Consider the following 17,575-nt stretch of genomic DNA (forward strand, 5'->3'; position numbering starts at 1 on the left):
CCCCACACACCCCCACACACACACACACACACCCACACACACACACACACACACACACACACACACACACAAGAACCCCCGGTATGAACCAAAGAATGAGGCACTAATCTTAAGGCTTTTCCACCACCACGCCGTCTTATCATGTGGCTGAGTTTGTTTCCTCTAAAGCTAGCCGCATCGATCGGCACTGAGGCTGTTGCCGGCGGCACTGGGAAGAGGGTCGGGGATGAATATATATGTGTGTGTATGTGTCAAAAGAAGCGTGCAATGAGGAGGTTGCGGGGAATGCAGGATAACAGCCAACCAATTCAAACAGGCTTACTGGTCAGGGCCTGGCACTGGAAGGAAAATCAATGGGGCCTGCAATCCATTTACTGGGAGCCGGCCCAAGCTAGCGAAGATCAATCTATGTGTGTGCGTGTGTTCGAGCGCGCGCGTGTGCGCGGGGCGCATCAGCTATTTATAGTTTTGTGCTTGGGTCCAACCTGTTTGAGTGACAGCTGGGCGAGCCAAGTGCGCTCGAGCATCTCCTTGCGCCGGGACGGCGGTGCATCGCGGACTTTAACAAATACGTCGTGGGCGTGAAGGCCGCAGTGCTGGCAGATGCCCCGCTCCACTTCCAGCACCCGCGAGCGCATGTACGTCTGACTGGAGCGCAACTGAAACTCCTCCTGGCACCTACGGGGGCGGAGAACATCGACTTGTATGCACTGCGTGACATGTGGACTGACAGAATATTTACAAGAAACGCCAGCTCCAAGGCAATGAAAACGTATTCGGACAAACTCATGGGGACACCTGGCTCCATGTACAGAAAGTCAAAATGGAGGAACATCACCAGTTTATAACACAGGTTAAAGTTCATGGGGCCACTGCCTGTCTTAACTTACTTGGAGCTGCAAAATCGGGTGTCCCAGGCCCCGCCGGCGGTCAAGCAGGCCTTCTGGCAGGAGAGACACAAGGGGACACCCTGGCGGTCCACTGCCTGCAGGAAAACAGGTGACGGTCGCTCGCCATCATCCTTTCCTGAGCTGCAAAGATGTACATGGGGCACATACAGTGGATGAGCGCTTGACCCGAAACAGCCACAAACATCTGCTTTAGTCGATGAGGACGCGTTGTGCTACATAAGAAGCAGTCACTGTTTGACGCATCAAAAATGACTTGCATTTAACAGTCTTGTTTCAAAGAATCTTTTGATCTCGATGATGGGTGATGTCACTGGGCTGTACTAAGACTTGACACGCTATGAAGTCATCAGATTTAGGGTGGCACAAGGCTATTACTGACATCTTTCTAGGATAAGAGAGATTGATAATACTGTGTAGATATTCAAATACATGAGAAGAAAGACTGAACAATACAACTGAGAGGAGCAGAGCTGCAGAATAAGAGATTGGAGGCACCACTGGTATGTGATGAATATTATTTTTGGGGTCTTATGTAGGCCAGGTCTGGTACAGACAAGGCTTTTGGCTTTTTTGCAAGAGTTGTTACAGACCACGCATAATAAAATAACATAATCAGGCATTAACAGTTTTGATCATACGGTGTGTGGTGTGCAACACAGCACACCACACACAAAAATTCTGTTCGGCCACCGTTCTAGAATTGAGTCCTCCAAAACAGAAACCTCGCGTGATCCAACGAACATGAAGAAGAAACATCGCAACAACTGGAAAAGACAACGATGCCAAGGGGAAGAGAGATACACACACACACACACACACACACACACACACACACACACACACACACACACACACACACAAACACACCACACACACACACACACACACACACACACACACACACACACACACAGGCGGTTGAACAGAGTGGCAAAAAAATTAATTGCCACCCCCATCGGCAAATGAACGACATATGCCAGATTATTTTATGTTTTAATAAAATCATCCTTTAAGATTATCAAATCGTCTGGTGTGAAATTTGTCCTGATACTGAGGCCTGAAACTGGTCTAAAATATGAAACATTCTGGAATAACCACCAAAAATCCTCACGTGTGCGAGGAAAGCTAAGGTCTCCCAAGTCATGACTCGTTGAATTGTGACATGAAATGGAATGTAGCCAATCGAGCAGTGACCTGACTGAGGAACAACAAAGTGGGCATAAAAAAAAAAAAAAAACATTTAAAAAAACTAACTTCAACACGAAGCAGAACAACACCGGCCACTAGCCTAGGCTGTGAACAAAACTCTATGTACTATAAAGTCTACTTTCATGCAGGCTCCAGGAATTTTTTCCGCGATCCTTTTTTTTTTTTTTAACACAGTCCCAAAACCATCATCATTCCCTTGTCCCACTTGTCCTCTTCCATGATGCATCTTGTGTTCCCGGTTGTTGTTACACGGGATGTTTTTTCTTCATGTTTGAGATGTTTGCCTCGGAGGACGAGATTCTAGATCAGTGGTGGAAGTGAACTTTTATGTGTGTGCTGTGCTGTGTCAATATTGATGGAGCAAAACTATTACAGTAAGTGCCTATTTTTTTATGTGTGGGGTCAATAAGAGATAAACAATCTCTTAATAAATCTCCTCTCCTAATGCGTGGAACTTATCAATGGAAATGCAAATTGTTCATTTCTGGGCATTGGACAATGTTTACTATGACTGGTAATTCCTTACAATGGTTCTCTTATGTCTGTGAAGGATGGCAAATTAGTCTCGGTCTTTTCAAGTTCAGTCAGATGAAATCCTCCCCACATCATCCGTTAACAATAATAACTTTGTGACAAGCACATAATCTACTTTATGATGACCTATGCAAATTCCAAGCATGTACATGAGTCTGTTTTTTTTTTCCAATTGTTTTTTTTTTTGGGGGGGGATAACTACTTTGGCATTTGCCATATCATCCCAGCAGGATGCAGGAGCCACATGAGAGAAGGACAGATGGACTCCATTGTTTCCCCATGCTTTTATTTTGAATTTCATACAGTCGGAGCCAGCAACAGAGAATCTGAGAGCCACAACAGACAGATCTATCCTCAGTGATATCGAGAAGAACTGCCCCCTCGCTCCCGCAAAAATGTTGGCCGGATACCAAAAACTAGTACCAAGAGAATCGTGTGGTGCCAAAAATGTTTACGGATGAAAGCAAGACAAAAATAAGCCTCTATTGGTGTACTTAAAATGAGAATGGTCAGAAGAATGTTTATTCGTGTGTGAGTGTGTGTGGGCATGTGTTTGGGGAGGGTGGCTTTAAATGCTAATTATTTTAAAATGCATATCATTACAAGAAGTTTCTACCTTTCTGAAAATCATTTAAGTGAGCACACTGGCCTTAAGTCGCAAAAATAATGCAAGATGCCTCCAGCGAATAACTACAGCCGGCTCATAAACAACCCACAAATCCAGCTGGAGAATGAAGACATCTGGCTCTATGTCACTTTATCTTCATGCTTTTATGGTTTTCGTGATTACCTCTGCAAAGGACAGGGTAATGTTAGATGATTTTGATTACTGTTTTGTAACAACATTACACAAAACCGAATTCCCCTGAAACTTTGGGAAGTGTGGGACTAATTTATGTTTCTTTTTCAGTTTTATGCAGTAGTCCACTTGCATTGTGGGCGGGACCAACCAAATCCAACCAATGGAGCAGCACCAACAGGTCTGAGTTTAGCATGTTAACACTCAGGTAGCAGAAATGTCATTTTTTAATTCAGGTGTGTGTTTGTGTTAAAAAAAAACAAAAACAAAACATATATATGTGTGTGTGTGTGTTTGTGTGTGTGTGTGTGTGTGTGTGTGTGTGTGTACTGTATTATTCACACACACACACACACACACACACACACACACACACACACACACACACACACAGGTATTTAAGAAGTTTAAATTAGGACATTATTTACATGGTGTGGTCTCCCGCAGGGGTCACCAACTCTGGACATCGAGGCCCCCTATCATGCATGTTTTAGATGTCTCCCTCCTCCAACTCCTGATTCAAATGATCAGCACACCAGCAAGCTTTGCAGAAGCCTGATCCTGATCATTTGAGTCAGGTGTGCAGGAGGAGGGAAACACCTAAAACATGCATGATAGGGGCCCTCGAGGACTGGAGTTGATGACTCCTGTGGGAGACAACGCCATGTCAAGGCACAATACACCAATGTCCTAATTACGTGTATGTGTGTGTGTGTGCGTGTGTGTGTGTGTGTGTGTGTGTGTGTGTGTGTGTGTGTGTGTGTGTGTGTGAATTTTAAACGTTTTACCGTATTGGCCCGAATATAAGACGGTGTTTTTTGCATTGAAATAAGACTGAAAAAGTGGGGGTCGTCTTATATTTGGGGTCTAGACATTATACCCTTTCACAACGCTAGATGGCGCCAGATATCATTGAAGCGAATGCTGAACTTGACTCCCCAGGCCAAAGCGAACCCCTGTCATGAAGAATAAAAATAAAAATAGCTGTAGCACGAAGAAGAAAAATAAAAAATAGCGGTAAGAAAGAAAAGAGAAGAAAATAATAGAGAGATAACAGAAAATGGAGAAACAAAGTGGCAATCTGGAGAAAAGTGGGTCAAAGATCGGCCAGGTTAACCGGCAACTGAGGAGACGTTATGATGTAATTTACATTTCAAAAACCAGAAGCCATTCATTTACGAATGTGATTGCACTTTAGTTTACATATTTAAATGTTCATATATTAAGATTTGAATGAGGCAAAATAATATGTTTTTTCTCTCAAATATATTGTTATAATCATTTGTTTCAGATGTGCTGTAATTATTTTCTGCATAAAAATTAATTTGGTGTTCAAAAAGTGTTTTTTCAAACTTGAGTCTTGAAAAAGAGGGGGTCGTCTTATAATCAGGGCCGTCTTATATTCGGGCCAATACGGTAATACCAATGTATTTATATCCATTCTGTTTTATGTAACAAAAGAATGCTTTTTATTTGGGGCTGCGGGCTGAAACGGTTCATGGAATTTTCATTCATTCCAATGGTTCAGTGGGAAAAGTTGATCTGAGATACGAGTGATCGGAGTTAGGAGCGCGGTCACGGAAGGAATGAGACTCATCAAGTCATGGCAGCACTGATGCCTCTTCCTGCTGCAACTGGCAATGCCGCAAAGCCGTGGCCTCTTTACATGGTCACGCCTTGCAGTCATAATCAGACAATCCAGAGATGTCTGGCATTGTGCTTCCTCCAGCAGTAAAACTAAGCACAAATACTGAGAGGCAACTTGACAAAGAAACATCTTGCACAAACATTGATGAGTGCGCGTAGTTTGTGTGTTGGCTCGTGTACCCGCGGTCGCTCGCTTCTTGGGCGGGTGTTGAGGCTCTGCCAATAGATTGCATTATGGTCTCAATTTACTGAACGAACACACACAGTGGGCCTTTGTGCCTTGCACAGAAGGAGGATGCGGGTCTCCATGGAGACAGCAAAGGGATGGGAAATGGATTGATTTGCTGAGAGGAAGGGGCACGATGAGACATATTACCTTAATGGGCAGATGATGAACACTCAGGCTCTTTAACATTGAACAGTATTCTTTGAAATAATCAAAATTGGGTGAAAATTGTGCCTGCTAGCGTTAACCCCTCCACCCAAGAACAAAAAACAAAACAAAACATACATTCATCATTTTGTTAAGCCGATAGCGCTGGCATCTTGTATAATCATTTCTCGCTGAGGCGACGCCTGACGAGACATCACTGGCTGCAGTGCCAACTTTCCTATTAGCTGCTAGGTAGGTATTTAACAGCGGCACCGATGCTTAGCAGGGAAACTCCCACTTTTGATTATACCTGTCTGAGGTGGTTGAATTTAGCGAGGAGGTCACCCTCCTCTTGATGAAGAAGTCCTCCTTGGCGACCAGCCGCACGCTGCCTCCATCCTGTTGGGCCTTGCTCAGTGAGGCCTGGGCCACCTCTTCCCGACTGAGGTACCTGTAGAAAGGCGACCATTGGGAGCCATGAGCGAGGCTTACATAAGCAGAGTGATTCTGAGGAGGGAGGAAAATCAATTTGAGCCTGATTTACGAAAGGTTTGCATCTGTACAATGGGAGCAAACTTGATTGCTTCCACAAACTGGTGTAGAACGTGATCTACAAACTGACCGGTCCAGGATTGCGTCTCCCAAATGTGCAAAACTTTTTTATGCAAAACTTTTTAATGCAAATAAATGAATTGAGCAAAGGCAGTGTGATTTATGACACCTAAGACAATAGCCAATTTTGAAAATGGCCGCATCACTGTGTGTGTAAACATTTTTTGAAATGTTTAATAAAAGAACAGCATAGAGTGTAATCAACAATGCAATTTTGGAGCTGACTCAGAGCCAGTCACAAGAAGGAATCATGCCACGTCACCTATGACAAAACTCCTTTCAACTATTCATTTCCTTGCATCTGGGTGAGTTTAGCGTTTTGTGACAATTGGTGCTGGCCTCTACATGAGCAGTTTTTCATATGTGATGTTACAAATTTTAAACTCTATATTACCTAAGATAGGCAGAACCGCACATCCAATTGTAACTTGAGTGAGTTAAATCAAACAAAACATGGCTTTTATGCAGTTGCTGGCTTGCTCAAATTATGGGAGTAATTCTTTTATGCAACGCGGTAATGTTAAACGAATACTTCCACTTCCATCATTTCAAACTTCATTTTGCGCTTGCGATGCTCTCCCAAATTAGGGAAAGTCATCAGAACCACTCAAAGCGCATAAACACCTTGCCAGTACGGCGGTCGCTACCACTTTTACACCTGTTGCCAACAGTGTGTGCAATCTCTTAGAGTGGCTGAACATGCAATTCAGCAGCCGCAATTTCCAATCAGGCCCTTCGTTCTCAACGAGGGGGAAAATGTCTTGAAATGACCTTGTCCACCAAACAGAACAGTTCAATTCTGTGTGGTATGCAATATTGTAGCTCAAATGTCAAGGCACATGGCACAATAAAGGAGGAATGCAAAAAGAAAACATCACTGGCAGTACACTTTTTGAAAATTTGAAAAACTTTGTGAAATTGGTTGTAAAATCTCGATCTGTTTAAATGAGCTGTCGGAATTTTTAGTTTTCATCATGAAGCCTATTTTATTCCATTTGCCTGGAACACGCACATTCCAAATGATGTTAAAAAAAAAGACCGGAACACCCCGTCTTCTAGTTGATATGTGAACTGGGGGACCAGCTGCAGCAGTAAGGTGGACCTGGACACATTACAGTCCACTGACAGGTCAACAGCAAATGCTCACTTCAGTAATTGAAGAAACTCCGGTAGGTTTACAACACACATTACTTCTCGAAATGGTGATTTTCATTGCTCCATTTTTGTCTACTCAATTTCTGCTCTCTCCCCTCCTGAATTCTGTCCATTTCGCCGGTGCGGCAAGCTTATTTCCCCACAGCGACCGTCAATCATCTAATCTACTCCATCTCACTCGCCGGTGTTCACTTTCCGCTTTCCACAGCCAAATTTGTTATCCTAGTGCAAAGGTGTGCAAGCTGAAAACTGCACCCAACGCTTTATGTCAATCTGGAGAGGAATTAAAATGACCTCCGCCATGCCAGTGTTGACGGAATATACAGATGAGAAGCTAGCAAAGTGAATGAAAAAGGGACCAAAAACGCAGCGGCAAGCTTGATATAGTGAAAGGAAAACTCTTGTTGTCATCAGTCTTTAAAATCACTAATGGAACAAGTGGAGCAATCGTTTGACATTTTCAAAATTGACCTACAGTTACAGTGGAGTGTTTTTTCATTTCAAGTCAAAGTGAAGTTGCTAAAACATCCTTTTTTCATTACAATGCGGTCAACTATTTTTCACTAAATTTAACAAACAAACAAAAAAAAACCCATCTCACATTGAGGTATGTTTACTTTTGAATAAGTAAAAAGGTAAAAATGCATGGTCACACAGTACCATAGCAAACAGCAAGTACTGTATGTGCCCACAGGGTATCATGCAGGTATCATCAAAATAGTCATTTTCCACTGATTTGCTTACTACTTTTATACAGTAAACTGCTTGGACACAACAGTTAGGGACACCTATCATAATCTAATATGCTCCAATATGATATTAAATCCATCCATCCATCCATCGGTCACCAGCCAATGCTTATATATGAATGAAATCCTGCTCCGAGCTCTCCCCCAGCGTGCCCATTACTGCCGTTTACAACTAAAAAAATTAAATGTAAAATAGCTTTGAATGACACAGAATTTTTGTGGGAAAAATGTCACCCAAATTGGATACTGGAGATTTTTGTAAAGAAATGCTTGTGGAATTCAAATAAAATTGTGACCGGTGCTCACGAAAAATCTCTGTAGTGCACAGACAACAGAAATACAAAAATAAAAAGGGGCTTATCCATGGGGTTGTGGAGTTATTTCACCAGGGATGAAGCGGTGGAATGAATCAATAATTGATGTTGTACTCTACAAACATTTGTTTTGACAGTCATGTTTGATCAACATTATTGCTTGGTCTGACACCTTGGAAATAAATCCCGGAAGAGCTAGAACACTTAAGTGCATGCAGAGTGGCTGAAAAAAAAAATAAAAACAACCCAAAAATGAAAATGAACAACACAGTTTTTTTGTGAGCTGTAAGTGTTTTCACCTGGTCTATGACTGGGTCTTTAAGAGAGCAACAACAACAACAAAAAAAAAAAAGGTAGAAGATATGAAAGATAGCAATCAAAATGGATGTTCGGGGGCAAAACATCGAGGAATTAGAGATGCATCCAAGGCTCGGAAGATTTTGTGAAAAACTGAGGGCTGATGGTGTATCGTCATCAAACAGATGATCTTTCTTTGCTTGAAACAGCCGCAGCACACCGCATGAAGCCTGCCCATGCAAAATAAGCCCAGCTGTACTTCTGGGAGAGGAGGCGGGGGTCGGGGGCGAGGGTATTGCATCTTTTCATATTGCTTGGTGCATAGACAGCGCAATCAGGTGACTGCTGTAGCATCCTTTCACATTATAATGCCGATTAAACCGACAAAGTGTGAACACAGATGACACTCTTGCGTTGGTCTCCACTTTGTACTTTATAACTGCTTCTACCTTTCTGAGAGGGTATTTTTTTTCTCAATCATTCAAGAGAGCACTGACTGCTGCACAAAAATGTGTCCCAAGACTCTGGTCTATATAGTGTATGTTGAACCCCTTCACGTGCATCTGCCTGCAAACTACATTTGGCCTCAGCCTAACTAAGGATTAGTGCATGGCTTTTGAAAGCAATGCAACGAAAAAGGAGCTTGCCGGCTGCAGCTGCTCGGACAAAAGCCGTTTTATTGGCATATATGCTTTTGCTGATGGCCATCCTATGCTAAGTTCCTTCGGGCCTACCTGCAGACCTGCAAAGCACCAGACAGTGCTCTGGTGTGTAAAAGCAAGCTAATCAGCTGCTTCACCAGCCGCCGCCTGCTGAATACGCCTTTGATCGATGGCCATGCCGCTCTCTGGCGTAGACCTGCCACGGCCTCACTCCGCCAGAGGTCAGCTGTCATGAAGCTCTAGCAGTTTTTGGGGAAATAAATGTATTTGGCACCAGATGACCGGTGGAGGACACAGAGAGGTTTCAAGACTCAAGAAGGAACCATCCTCTTGCAAATTGATGGTGACTGTTGAGCAAAATAGCTCCAACTAAAGCCAGAGAGGCACATTTGTGGAAAATAAGAGTGCATGTGAAGTAGTCAGTATTTCCTTCAAGATCTCCAGAAACTCAGTACAACTGAATGTTGTGTTTTTCAATGTATTACACTCATTATGATCTCTGAAGGTACATTTTATTGTCCGTGCTGCTGCATATTTTTGTTGCACATCTCATACATACAGTTCTAACAGTGAAACCAAATAATCATGATTTTGAGGTCAATTTGTTTAAAATTTGATTCAGTGAGGGAACAAAATACAAAACAAATCTAGGCTTTGCGAAAAGATTTAATGATATTTAAATTAACAACTTACCATATTTTGTAAATAAATCACACTGTTTTTGATAGTTTGGCCAATCCAGAGACTTATACTCAGGTGCGACTGGCACCCAAAATCCGCGTTCCCTAATTGTGTGACTTTCGTTTGGGGCTTGCAAAATACTTGTGGTGCATTACAATCAGTGGGTGGTGGTAATGCACCAACAATATTTTCCAACCGCCAAAAGAAAGCAGAAGAAGAAATACAAACATTTCAAACCACCTATATATCAAAGTAGAACAAATAATTGAATACAGATTTGTCACATGAATAAAACCAGGATTAGTGAGTTACTTGAGCACACAGGTCATTTAAAATATAATTAAGTCTCAACACAATCTGTATCAATATGGTCCCACATTGTACACATAAATAAAACACAAAAAATTCAAGTCACCTGACCTCTGAAACAAGTGAAAGAGCCTCATTCAAGGGGCTCATAAACAACGCCCCTGTTTCCACTCTCTGAATGGAGCAGTCTGCATGTCTCCTGCAGTGTCACGTTAGTGGTGCGTGTGAGTGTATATGTGTCAAAATATGCTTCAAACTAAAGTAGAACAACTCAGTGTGCACCTTCGGTCGCATGAATGAAACTGTAAGGGAAGTGGAAACGGTGTGATGTCCTTTTTGTAAAGGTGGAAATAAAGAATGAGTGTGACTGAGAGGTTGAGAGGAGTGCACAATTACTCACACGCAGAGCTTAGAACATTGGTGTAAATGCACCAAAAGTATTGCCAACTGTCAAATATAAGTAGAATAAGAAATGGAAACAGACGGCGGGGCAGTCATAGCAACAAATATGTGTCGTATGGCTAGTTTTAACATGTGGCTTCCTTACGCCACAACGACGATTTATCCCACCAAAAGGCGCAATAACTGACCACGAACATGTGTTGTGTTGTATTATTTTGTCATTTTATGTTAACTGTTCTGTTGATGGCGGTGCGGGCACCCGCAGCGGCTCCTCTCTCTCCTGTGGTTGAGAGGAAAGAAATTTCATCTGTGCTGTATGTTACACATAGAGCACATTTGACAATAAAGTTGACTTGAACTTGAACTTGAAGGATTCTACCTTTGGCCACAATGTGACGCGGGATTCTAGTTAACATCAGTCATTTTAAATTAAAAAGAAAAACCTTTTAACAGTTAAAGGAATATTTTAATACCCCTCAGAACTTATTTGCTGCCGTCAACATCGGGTGCGTTCGGAAATTCACTCTGACGTGCTTGTTCTGAGTTCGGAGAGGCATAGTGTGCTCAATTTTTGCAACGCAGCCTACATATGTTATTAACCAGGGATGCCCAAGTACGGTCCTCGAGAGCATCAGCAAGCTTTGCAGAAGGCTGATAACGATTTTGATCATTGGAATCAAGTGTTGGAGGAGGTAGACATCTAAAACAGGGTGGAAAGAGGCTCTTGAGGACCGGACTTGGGCATCTCTGGTTAAGAACATATGTAGGCTGTGTTGCGAAAATTGAGGGGAGCTGTACTGCCTTACCACCGTGGACTCCGGCACTCCTTTTTTGGGGCACTCTGAATAACCGAACAGCACATTTGAACAACGCTCTGAATTTGCAATGAGTTGTAGCGAAGTTGTACGCGCTCCGATCGTATTTCCAACCGAATGGAGATTCTAGCGGCACGTCCAAGCTCTGGTTTTTAAAAATATATTCAATGCTCAAAATAAGTGATTTTTCATTGCAGTTTGCGTGTCAAAATCTGGATTTTGCACCTCACTAATATACACTGAATAGATAAACTGAGAATCAAATGACAAGACGACCGTCAAAAGAGGAAGAACAACAACCGACTGTTCCCAAAAAGCTTTGCTGGGATCACATCACCAACCTTGGGTAATCGGAGCTCAAAGGGAAGCTCTGTGCTACTTACACAGAAGCAGCTAGCTAGCAACAGCTTTGGCTTGCTACTAGCGCACATAAACACTTGTGTAGTCGCTCCTAAATCAGTAATCACCGCGTGTGCGGCAACGAGTAAGCTGCATTTCTGGAATGCAAAGGTGAGATGCGATGGAGTACTGTATTGTACTCACAAAGGGATGATGAGAAAAGATGGAGAAGTTACGCTTTCTTCACAGTAATATATTCTATGCCACCCTACTAGTCTAATCACAGTATTCTGATTAACATTGCGTTTGTGGAATATGAATTAAGCAGCAAAATCCACCCATTTGTATCCATCTCGGAGTGGACATTTTGGCACTTGACTGAAAATGACATCATTTAAGGTTGATCAGCTTCCCAAACTATATTGTGTTTGACCTTTCAGGTTCGACCATATACAGAATATGTATACAAAGTAATCAGGAAATGATCTAGTGCAGGGGTCACCAACATGGTGCCCACGGGCACCAGGTAGCCCGTGAAGACCACCTGAGTAGCCCGCCAGTGCCTGGACATTGTGATTTACTAGTAGAAATTATGATTTAAAAATACAAACACTGGCAGTATTGTGAGACATTTTTAAACACGATCAAAGTCTGACAATGTAAATCATCAAGTATTAAAAATAACACATGCTCATATTATTGAAGGTATTTTGGACAAATATGTTATTTCATACGTGTATCAATTTGGCAGCCCTTCACACAATCAGTACACATGAAGTTGCTCTCACCCTCAAAAATGTTTGTGACACCTGATCTAGTGTAATGAAGCATCTCGGGACAACATTTGCAGTAAATTCAGTATGAGGTGTCCTCCAACTGAATGCCAACTCAATTAAAATCCTCTTTACTCCTCTTTTAAATCCCAATGACTCTCCGTGAGTGGCAAGTGAAGAAAGTATGAACAGTGTTGGCAGCCTGGGCAAAATGCATTACATTTTTAGTCATTGAAAGCGGAGCGTCTCAGTGGTGCAAAGGTGAGATGCGATCGCAACGCTGCACTTGAGCCGGAGGCTGATTGGTTCTGATTAGAGAATACATCAAACAACTATCAAATCAAGCTGGGCCAATTGCCTCCTACTTACACCTTGATTAGGTTCATGCACCCAGACATGTTCCTCCACTTGAGAAATTGCACACATTCACACACATACATGCATCGGTAATTGGCCAAGTCTTGTCCACAACACCTGCCATTGTGTGTTGTTGTCCATAAAAATATAAATACACATGCACAACACTAATCAGTGTCTTCCGTCTTGCCTCAGTCGACTCCCTTGAAACACCAACATACTAAACTTGTTTTCTGCCTTTCGCGATGCCGGGGGGGCGGCAGGTATTGACAAACAAGATTGTTTTCTTGTGAAATCTCACATCGCCTACTGGATTGTGACGTTGTGGTGTTTGCGTTTCACTTTCTCTACCATCGACCATGTTACAACAGGCTATTACCGAGCATGATCGACAGAAAAGCTGGAGGCTACTAATGCTAACATATGAGCTTGGACTTCCCAGCGCAAACTGCATGTACCGTAATTAGCATACTTGGTGAAACAGTTAGAAATGGAACTTGGTTCTCCCTCCCTCTTCCTGAGCAGAATTGCAGCAGACTGATTTGACCTTTTTCCACAAAAATGGAGCAGGGCGTGGCATGGGCCAAGGAACAATGATATTTTTTCTGCTCTTCCGTGGAAAGAAACTAAATGAAAACATTTGGAGATATGCTGGAAGCGAGCATGTATTAAGGTGTCAAATTTGGTGCCAGTTAAGATTTGGTGCCAATTCATATTGCTGCCGTCGTCTGAAATCCAAATTAGTCACTTTTCAGGTGATTCCCAAAAGGCATTTTTGTCAACCATTAACATTGCATCATCAAAGAGAGCAAGCCATTTTCAACACTTTATATTACATTTGCAAATATAACACCCATTTATTGGGTCCAACAGTGTATTGATTTCTGAAAAGCTACAAAATGTAACCAAATTGTGCCATACTGTCGGTTTGTGTTCTCCAGGCTACCATTCTACCTCCAACCTCCAGCTTTGCTGTTGTTAAAAATCATTTATTTGAAGTTGCCAAAGTAAGAATCAAAGATGAATTTCCCCTCGAGATGACATTTTCAGATGGAGCCTGACCTCTTGGTGCTGTTGTGAGGTTGCCGGGCATTGGCCAGCTGCTGCAAGCCAAGCGTGGGGCTGTGGTAGAGGAGACGGCTACGTCGGAGCAGCTTCTGCTTCATGGCTGCCAGGCCACTCCATTCCTGAGCAAAGCGCAGCACCTGCACAGCACACATTGACACCTTCCATCATTCTCAGATGGAGGTTCGGGTGAGAGGTCGCGAGAAAGAAATGGATAGTTTATCTGAGGCACCATAGTGTTTTTGGTTGACTATTCAAAAATAATCAGCAAAAAGGCAAACACATGGAGATGACTTTCCAGACAGCCGAATAAAACCAATCAAACTGAGACAGAGTGATGCATATGCTTCAAAGCACGTCAGGCTTTCAAAGAAAATCCAACAGAAAAATAACAGATATCCCACATGAAAATGAATGGATAATACTAATACTCTTTAGATGGGTACGTACCGTCTGCAAAGATATAGAATTGAGAAGTCAGTCAAAGCAATCGAGACACTGGGTGTTGGCTGTCATGTCTGACTGCGATTGCATGTGAATATCTATGCAAGCTTACTGGATAGCAGCATGAATACAATAATACAGAGGGTCGCCTTGACATCTTGGATATTTAAAATCTGCTAATCATGATCACATTTGACTAACATTGTCAGAGATGTATTAGTTTAACAAGAATATAATTACTGTGGTTGAAGTAACCCTGGGCGGCATGGCTCAGGGTCAGAGTGTTCCTCACCGAGAGGTTGAGGTTTAATCCCCGGCCTTTTGTGACTAGGTACAAGTGTCCTTGAGCGAGACACTTAAACCCCAGTGGCTCCCGATGCTGCGTCATCAGTAGGTGAATTTGAGGTCAGTTGAAAGGGCTTTGAGTGCATTAATAGGTGGAAAAGCGCTACATAAGTGAAAGACAAAAGATCAAGTCCTGTGTGCTACTTAATGGTTGCGTGAAACAGTTCCTAAGTCAGCAAGTACTGTGGAAAAAGTATTTCCCCTTTCTGAACTTATGGCTTCTTTTTCATATTTATCACTCTTAAATGTTTTGGACCATCAAGTCAATTATATATCTGACAAAGACAACAAAAGCAAATACACAATGTAGCTTCGACATGATTTTAATAAAGGGGAAAATGTATGTAAAAAAAGTAATAGCTCATGAGTTCATTGTGATTAACCACAAGCTTTGGACAGCACCTGTCAGACAAAGTGAAATAGGCTACAAGATGTCCAAAACAAACATCATGGCACAATCATCAAAAGAAATTCAAGAAGAAATGAGAAAGAGCCATTGCAACCTCTCAGTCGAAAAAGTTTACAAAGCCATTTCTAAGGCTTTGGAACTCCAGTAAACCACGGTCATAGCCATTCTCAACAAAAACTGGAAGTAGAAAACTGGACACAGTAGTAAGCCGTCACTGGAGTGGTCGGCCAATTTAAGAGTGAAAGGACGACTCAGCCAAGAGGGCACAAAAGAACCCAGAGAGACATCCAGTGAACCGCAGGTCTCGTTGGCCTCAATTAAGGTCATTGTTCATGACTCAAGAAAGATACTGGGCAAAACTGGAATGCATTTGAAGTTGCAAAGCAAAAGGCTTACCCCAGGTAAGGGGATCCTTTTCGCCTTCAGTTCATGCGCTCAAACTCAGCACGCAACTTGGTTTATGCTACAGGGACAGTGACACAAAATATAACAAAGTCCACCTCTAAAGGGCTTAACAATTTTTTTTTTTCTAATTCTGGTTCTGCCAATTCAAAGTCTGGATCTAATTGAGATGCTGTGGTTTGATATTTAAAGGGCAGTTTGTGCTCGAAAACCCTTCTATATAACCAAGTGAAAACAATTCTGTATCGATGACTTGGCCAAAATTCCTCCACAGCAATTTGAAAAACTCATCACCAATTATCACAAGCACTTGATTTCAGCTATTGCTGCCAACATGACATCGGTTATTAGGTTCAGGGAACAAAACTTTTCACAAAGGCCCCTATGGGTTTGGAGTTTTTGAATCCCTCCATCCACTTTCACTGCTCTGGGTTTGGGTCGTGGAGGCGGCAGCTTGAGCAGAGAAGGCCAGACTTCGCTGTCCCCAGCCACTTCATCCAGCTATTCCAGGAGGATGCCGAGGTGTTCCCACACCGGCCAGAAGACAGTATCTCCAGCTTGACCTGGCTCTTCTCTGGTGCCTCCTCCCAGAAGGACTTGCACCAACCCCTCACCAGGGATGCATCTAGGAGGTATCCTAATCCCTTCATGAATAGAATCTGAATGAATAAATTGCATTTTGTATTTTTTTGGGGTGGACGGCACGGTGATCGACTGTTTAGCGCGTCTGCCTCACAGTGGAGAGGTCAAGGGTTCGAATTCGGGCTCCGGCGTTCCTGTATGGAGTTTGTGTGTGCGTGTGCGTGACAGGTTGCTTGTCTGTGTGTGCCCTGCGATTGGCTGCCAATCAGTGAAGGGTGTACCCCGCCTACTGCCTGTAGACAGCTGGGATAGGCTCCTGCAACCTTGTCAGGATAAGCGGCTCGAATAAAGGATGGATGGATGGATTTTCTTGGGTTGCATTTGTGGGATATTCATATTGGTCTGAACATTTGGTGGAATAAATGTGCAATCAGAAATTAGGAAGGAGTAAAAACCTTTCCACCAGACTGCATGTTAGCGAACACGTGACAGTAATGCCCATTCTGTTAATTGCAAGTACTACTCACCTTCAGCTGTTTTTAGCCAGCACAAGTGTCTGGTATTTAAGGTATGCAAGGCAGAACAGTGGCAAAACACAATCTGTAAAAATTTGGAATATAGATGCTATATGGACTGCAGCATTAAATGTTTTGCCTTCTAAACAGGACGTAGACGAGCAATGCATTGCTGACTCCAAAGTAGGGGTATAGCCGACATGAACCTGCATGCTCAGTATTGATCTCAGTGGACAACTGGAGCAAAGCAGAGTGTAAATGATGGTTGCAACTCACGCCTTGGCTTTACAAATGGACATAAACAACGTGGCTGGTGGGGACTGTGTCAGCAGCACTGCTGCTGCAAAAGCAGGTTGCTAGATTCACTATGAGCTCTTTGGTGTTCGCGGGGTCGTTTGAGGCGATGATCCGTCTACCTGTAATGATCCTCATAAAACTGCATTGTCTGCCTTGCCTGTCTCCTGACACTGGCTCTGCCTCCCTCACTTTCTTTCCATCTTCAACCCCCTTCCCGGCAATTCCTCTAGCCCTTCTCCCTCCAGACCCTGCAGGGGTGGAAAATGATGTCCATACTGAACCATGTTGGGCTATTTGCTCATGATTGGCAGCAGTGGTGTCAGTTATCAGTTAGATTTGATAGCCCTGTACCTCATCTTTGCTAACACACCCTGGTTAACACTTACAACTTATCTTACTGCAAATTAAAGGCCAGCCTGTAGCCCTTTCTAAGTTTAAATGGATGCCACACACCAGATGACAAAGTGGCAAAACCCCTTATTTCTAACCAGTGAGGAAACTAACAATACAAATGTGTGTGTGTGTGTGTGTGTGTGTGTGTGTGTGTGTGTGTGTGTGTGTGTGTGTGTGTGTATATA

General features: G+C 42.9%; 1 protein-coding gene across 8 annotated transcripts in view; it reads right to left on the reverse strand.

Annotated features, from left to right (window-relative positions):
• zranb3 (zinc finger, RAN-binding domain containing 3) overlaps positions 1 to 17,575 on the reverse strand; it is a 98,022-nt gene that overhangs the window by 5,871 nt on the left and 74,576 nt on the right. For 7 of the 8 annotated variants that reach the window (XM_019868446.1, XM_019868445.1, XM_019868450.1 and 4 more), the window contains 4 exons: positions 14,001 to 14,143; positions 5,784 to 5,924; positions 891 to 1,031; positions 486 to 678 (listed from right to left, as the gene is read on the reverse strand). In XM_019868446.1, coding sequence (XP_019724005.1) covers positions 486 to 678; positions 891 to 1,031; positions 5,784 to 5,924; positions 14,001 to 14,143 — 618 coding nt within the window. The remainder of the gene's footprint in view (positions 1 to 485; positions 679 to 890; positions 1,032 to 5,783; positions 5,925 to 14,000; positions 14,144 to 17,575) is intronic. The other variant, XM_019868451.1, reaches the window with a different exon arrangement.

The sequence above is a fragment of the Hippocampus comes genome, unplaced genomic scaffold, assembly GCF_001891065.2.
Source record: "Hippocampus comes isolate QL1 unplaced genomic scaffold, H_comes_QL1_v1.1 scaffold41, whole genome shotgun sequence".
Lineage (NCBI taxonomy): Eukaryota > Metazoa > Chordata > Actinopteri > Syngnathiformes > Syngnathidae > Hippocampus > Hippocampus comes.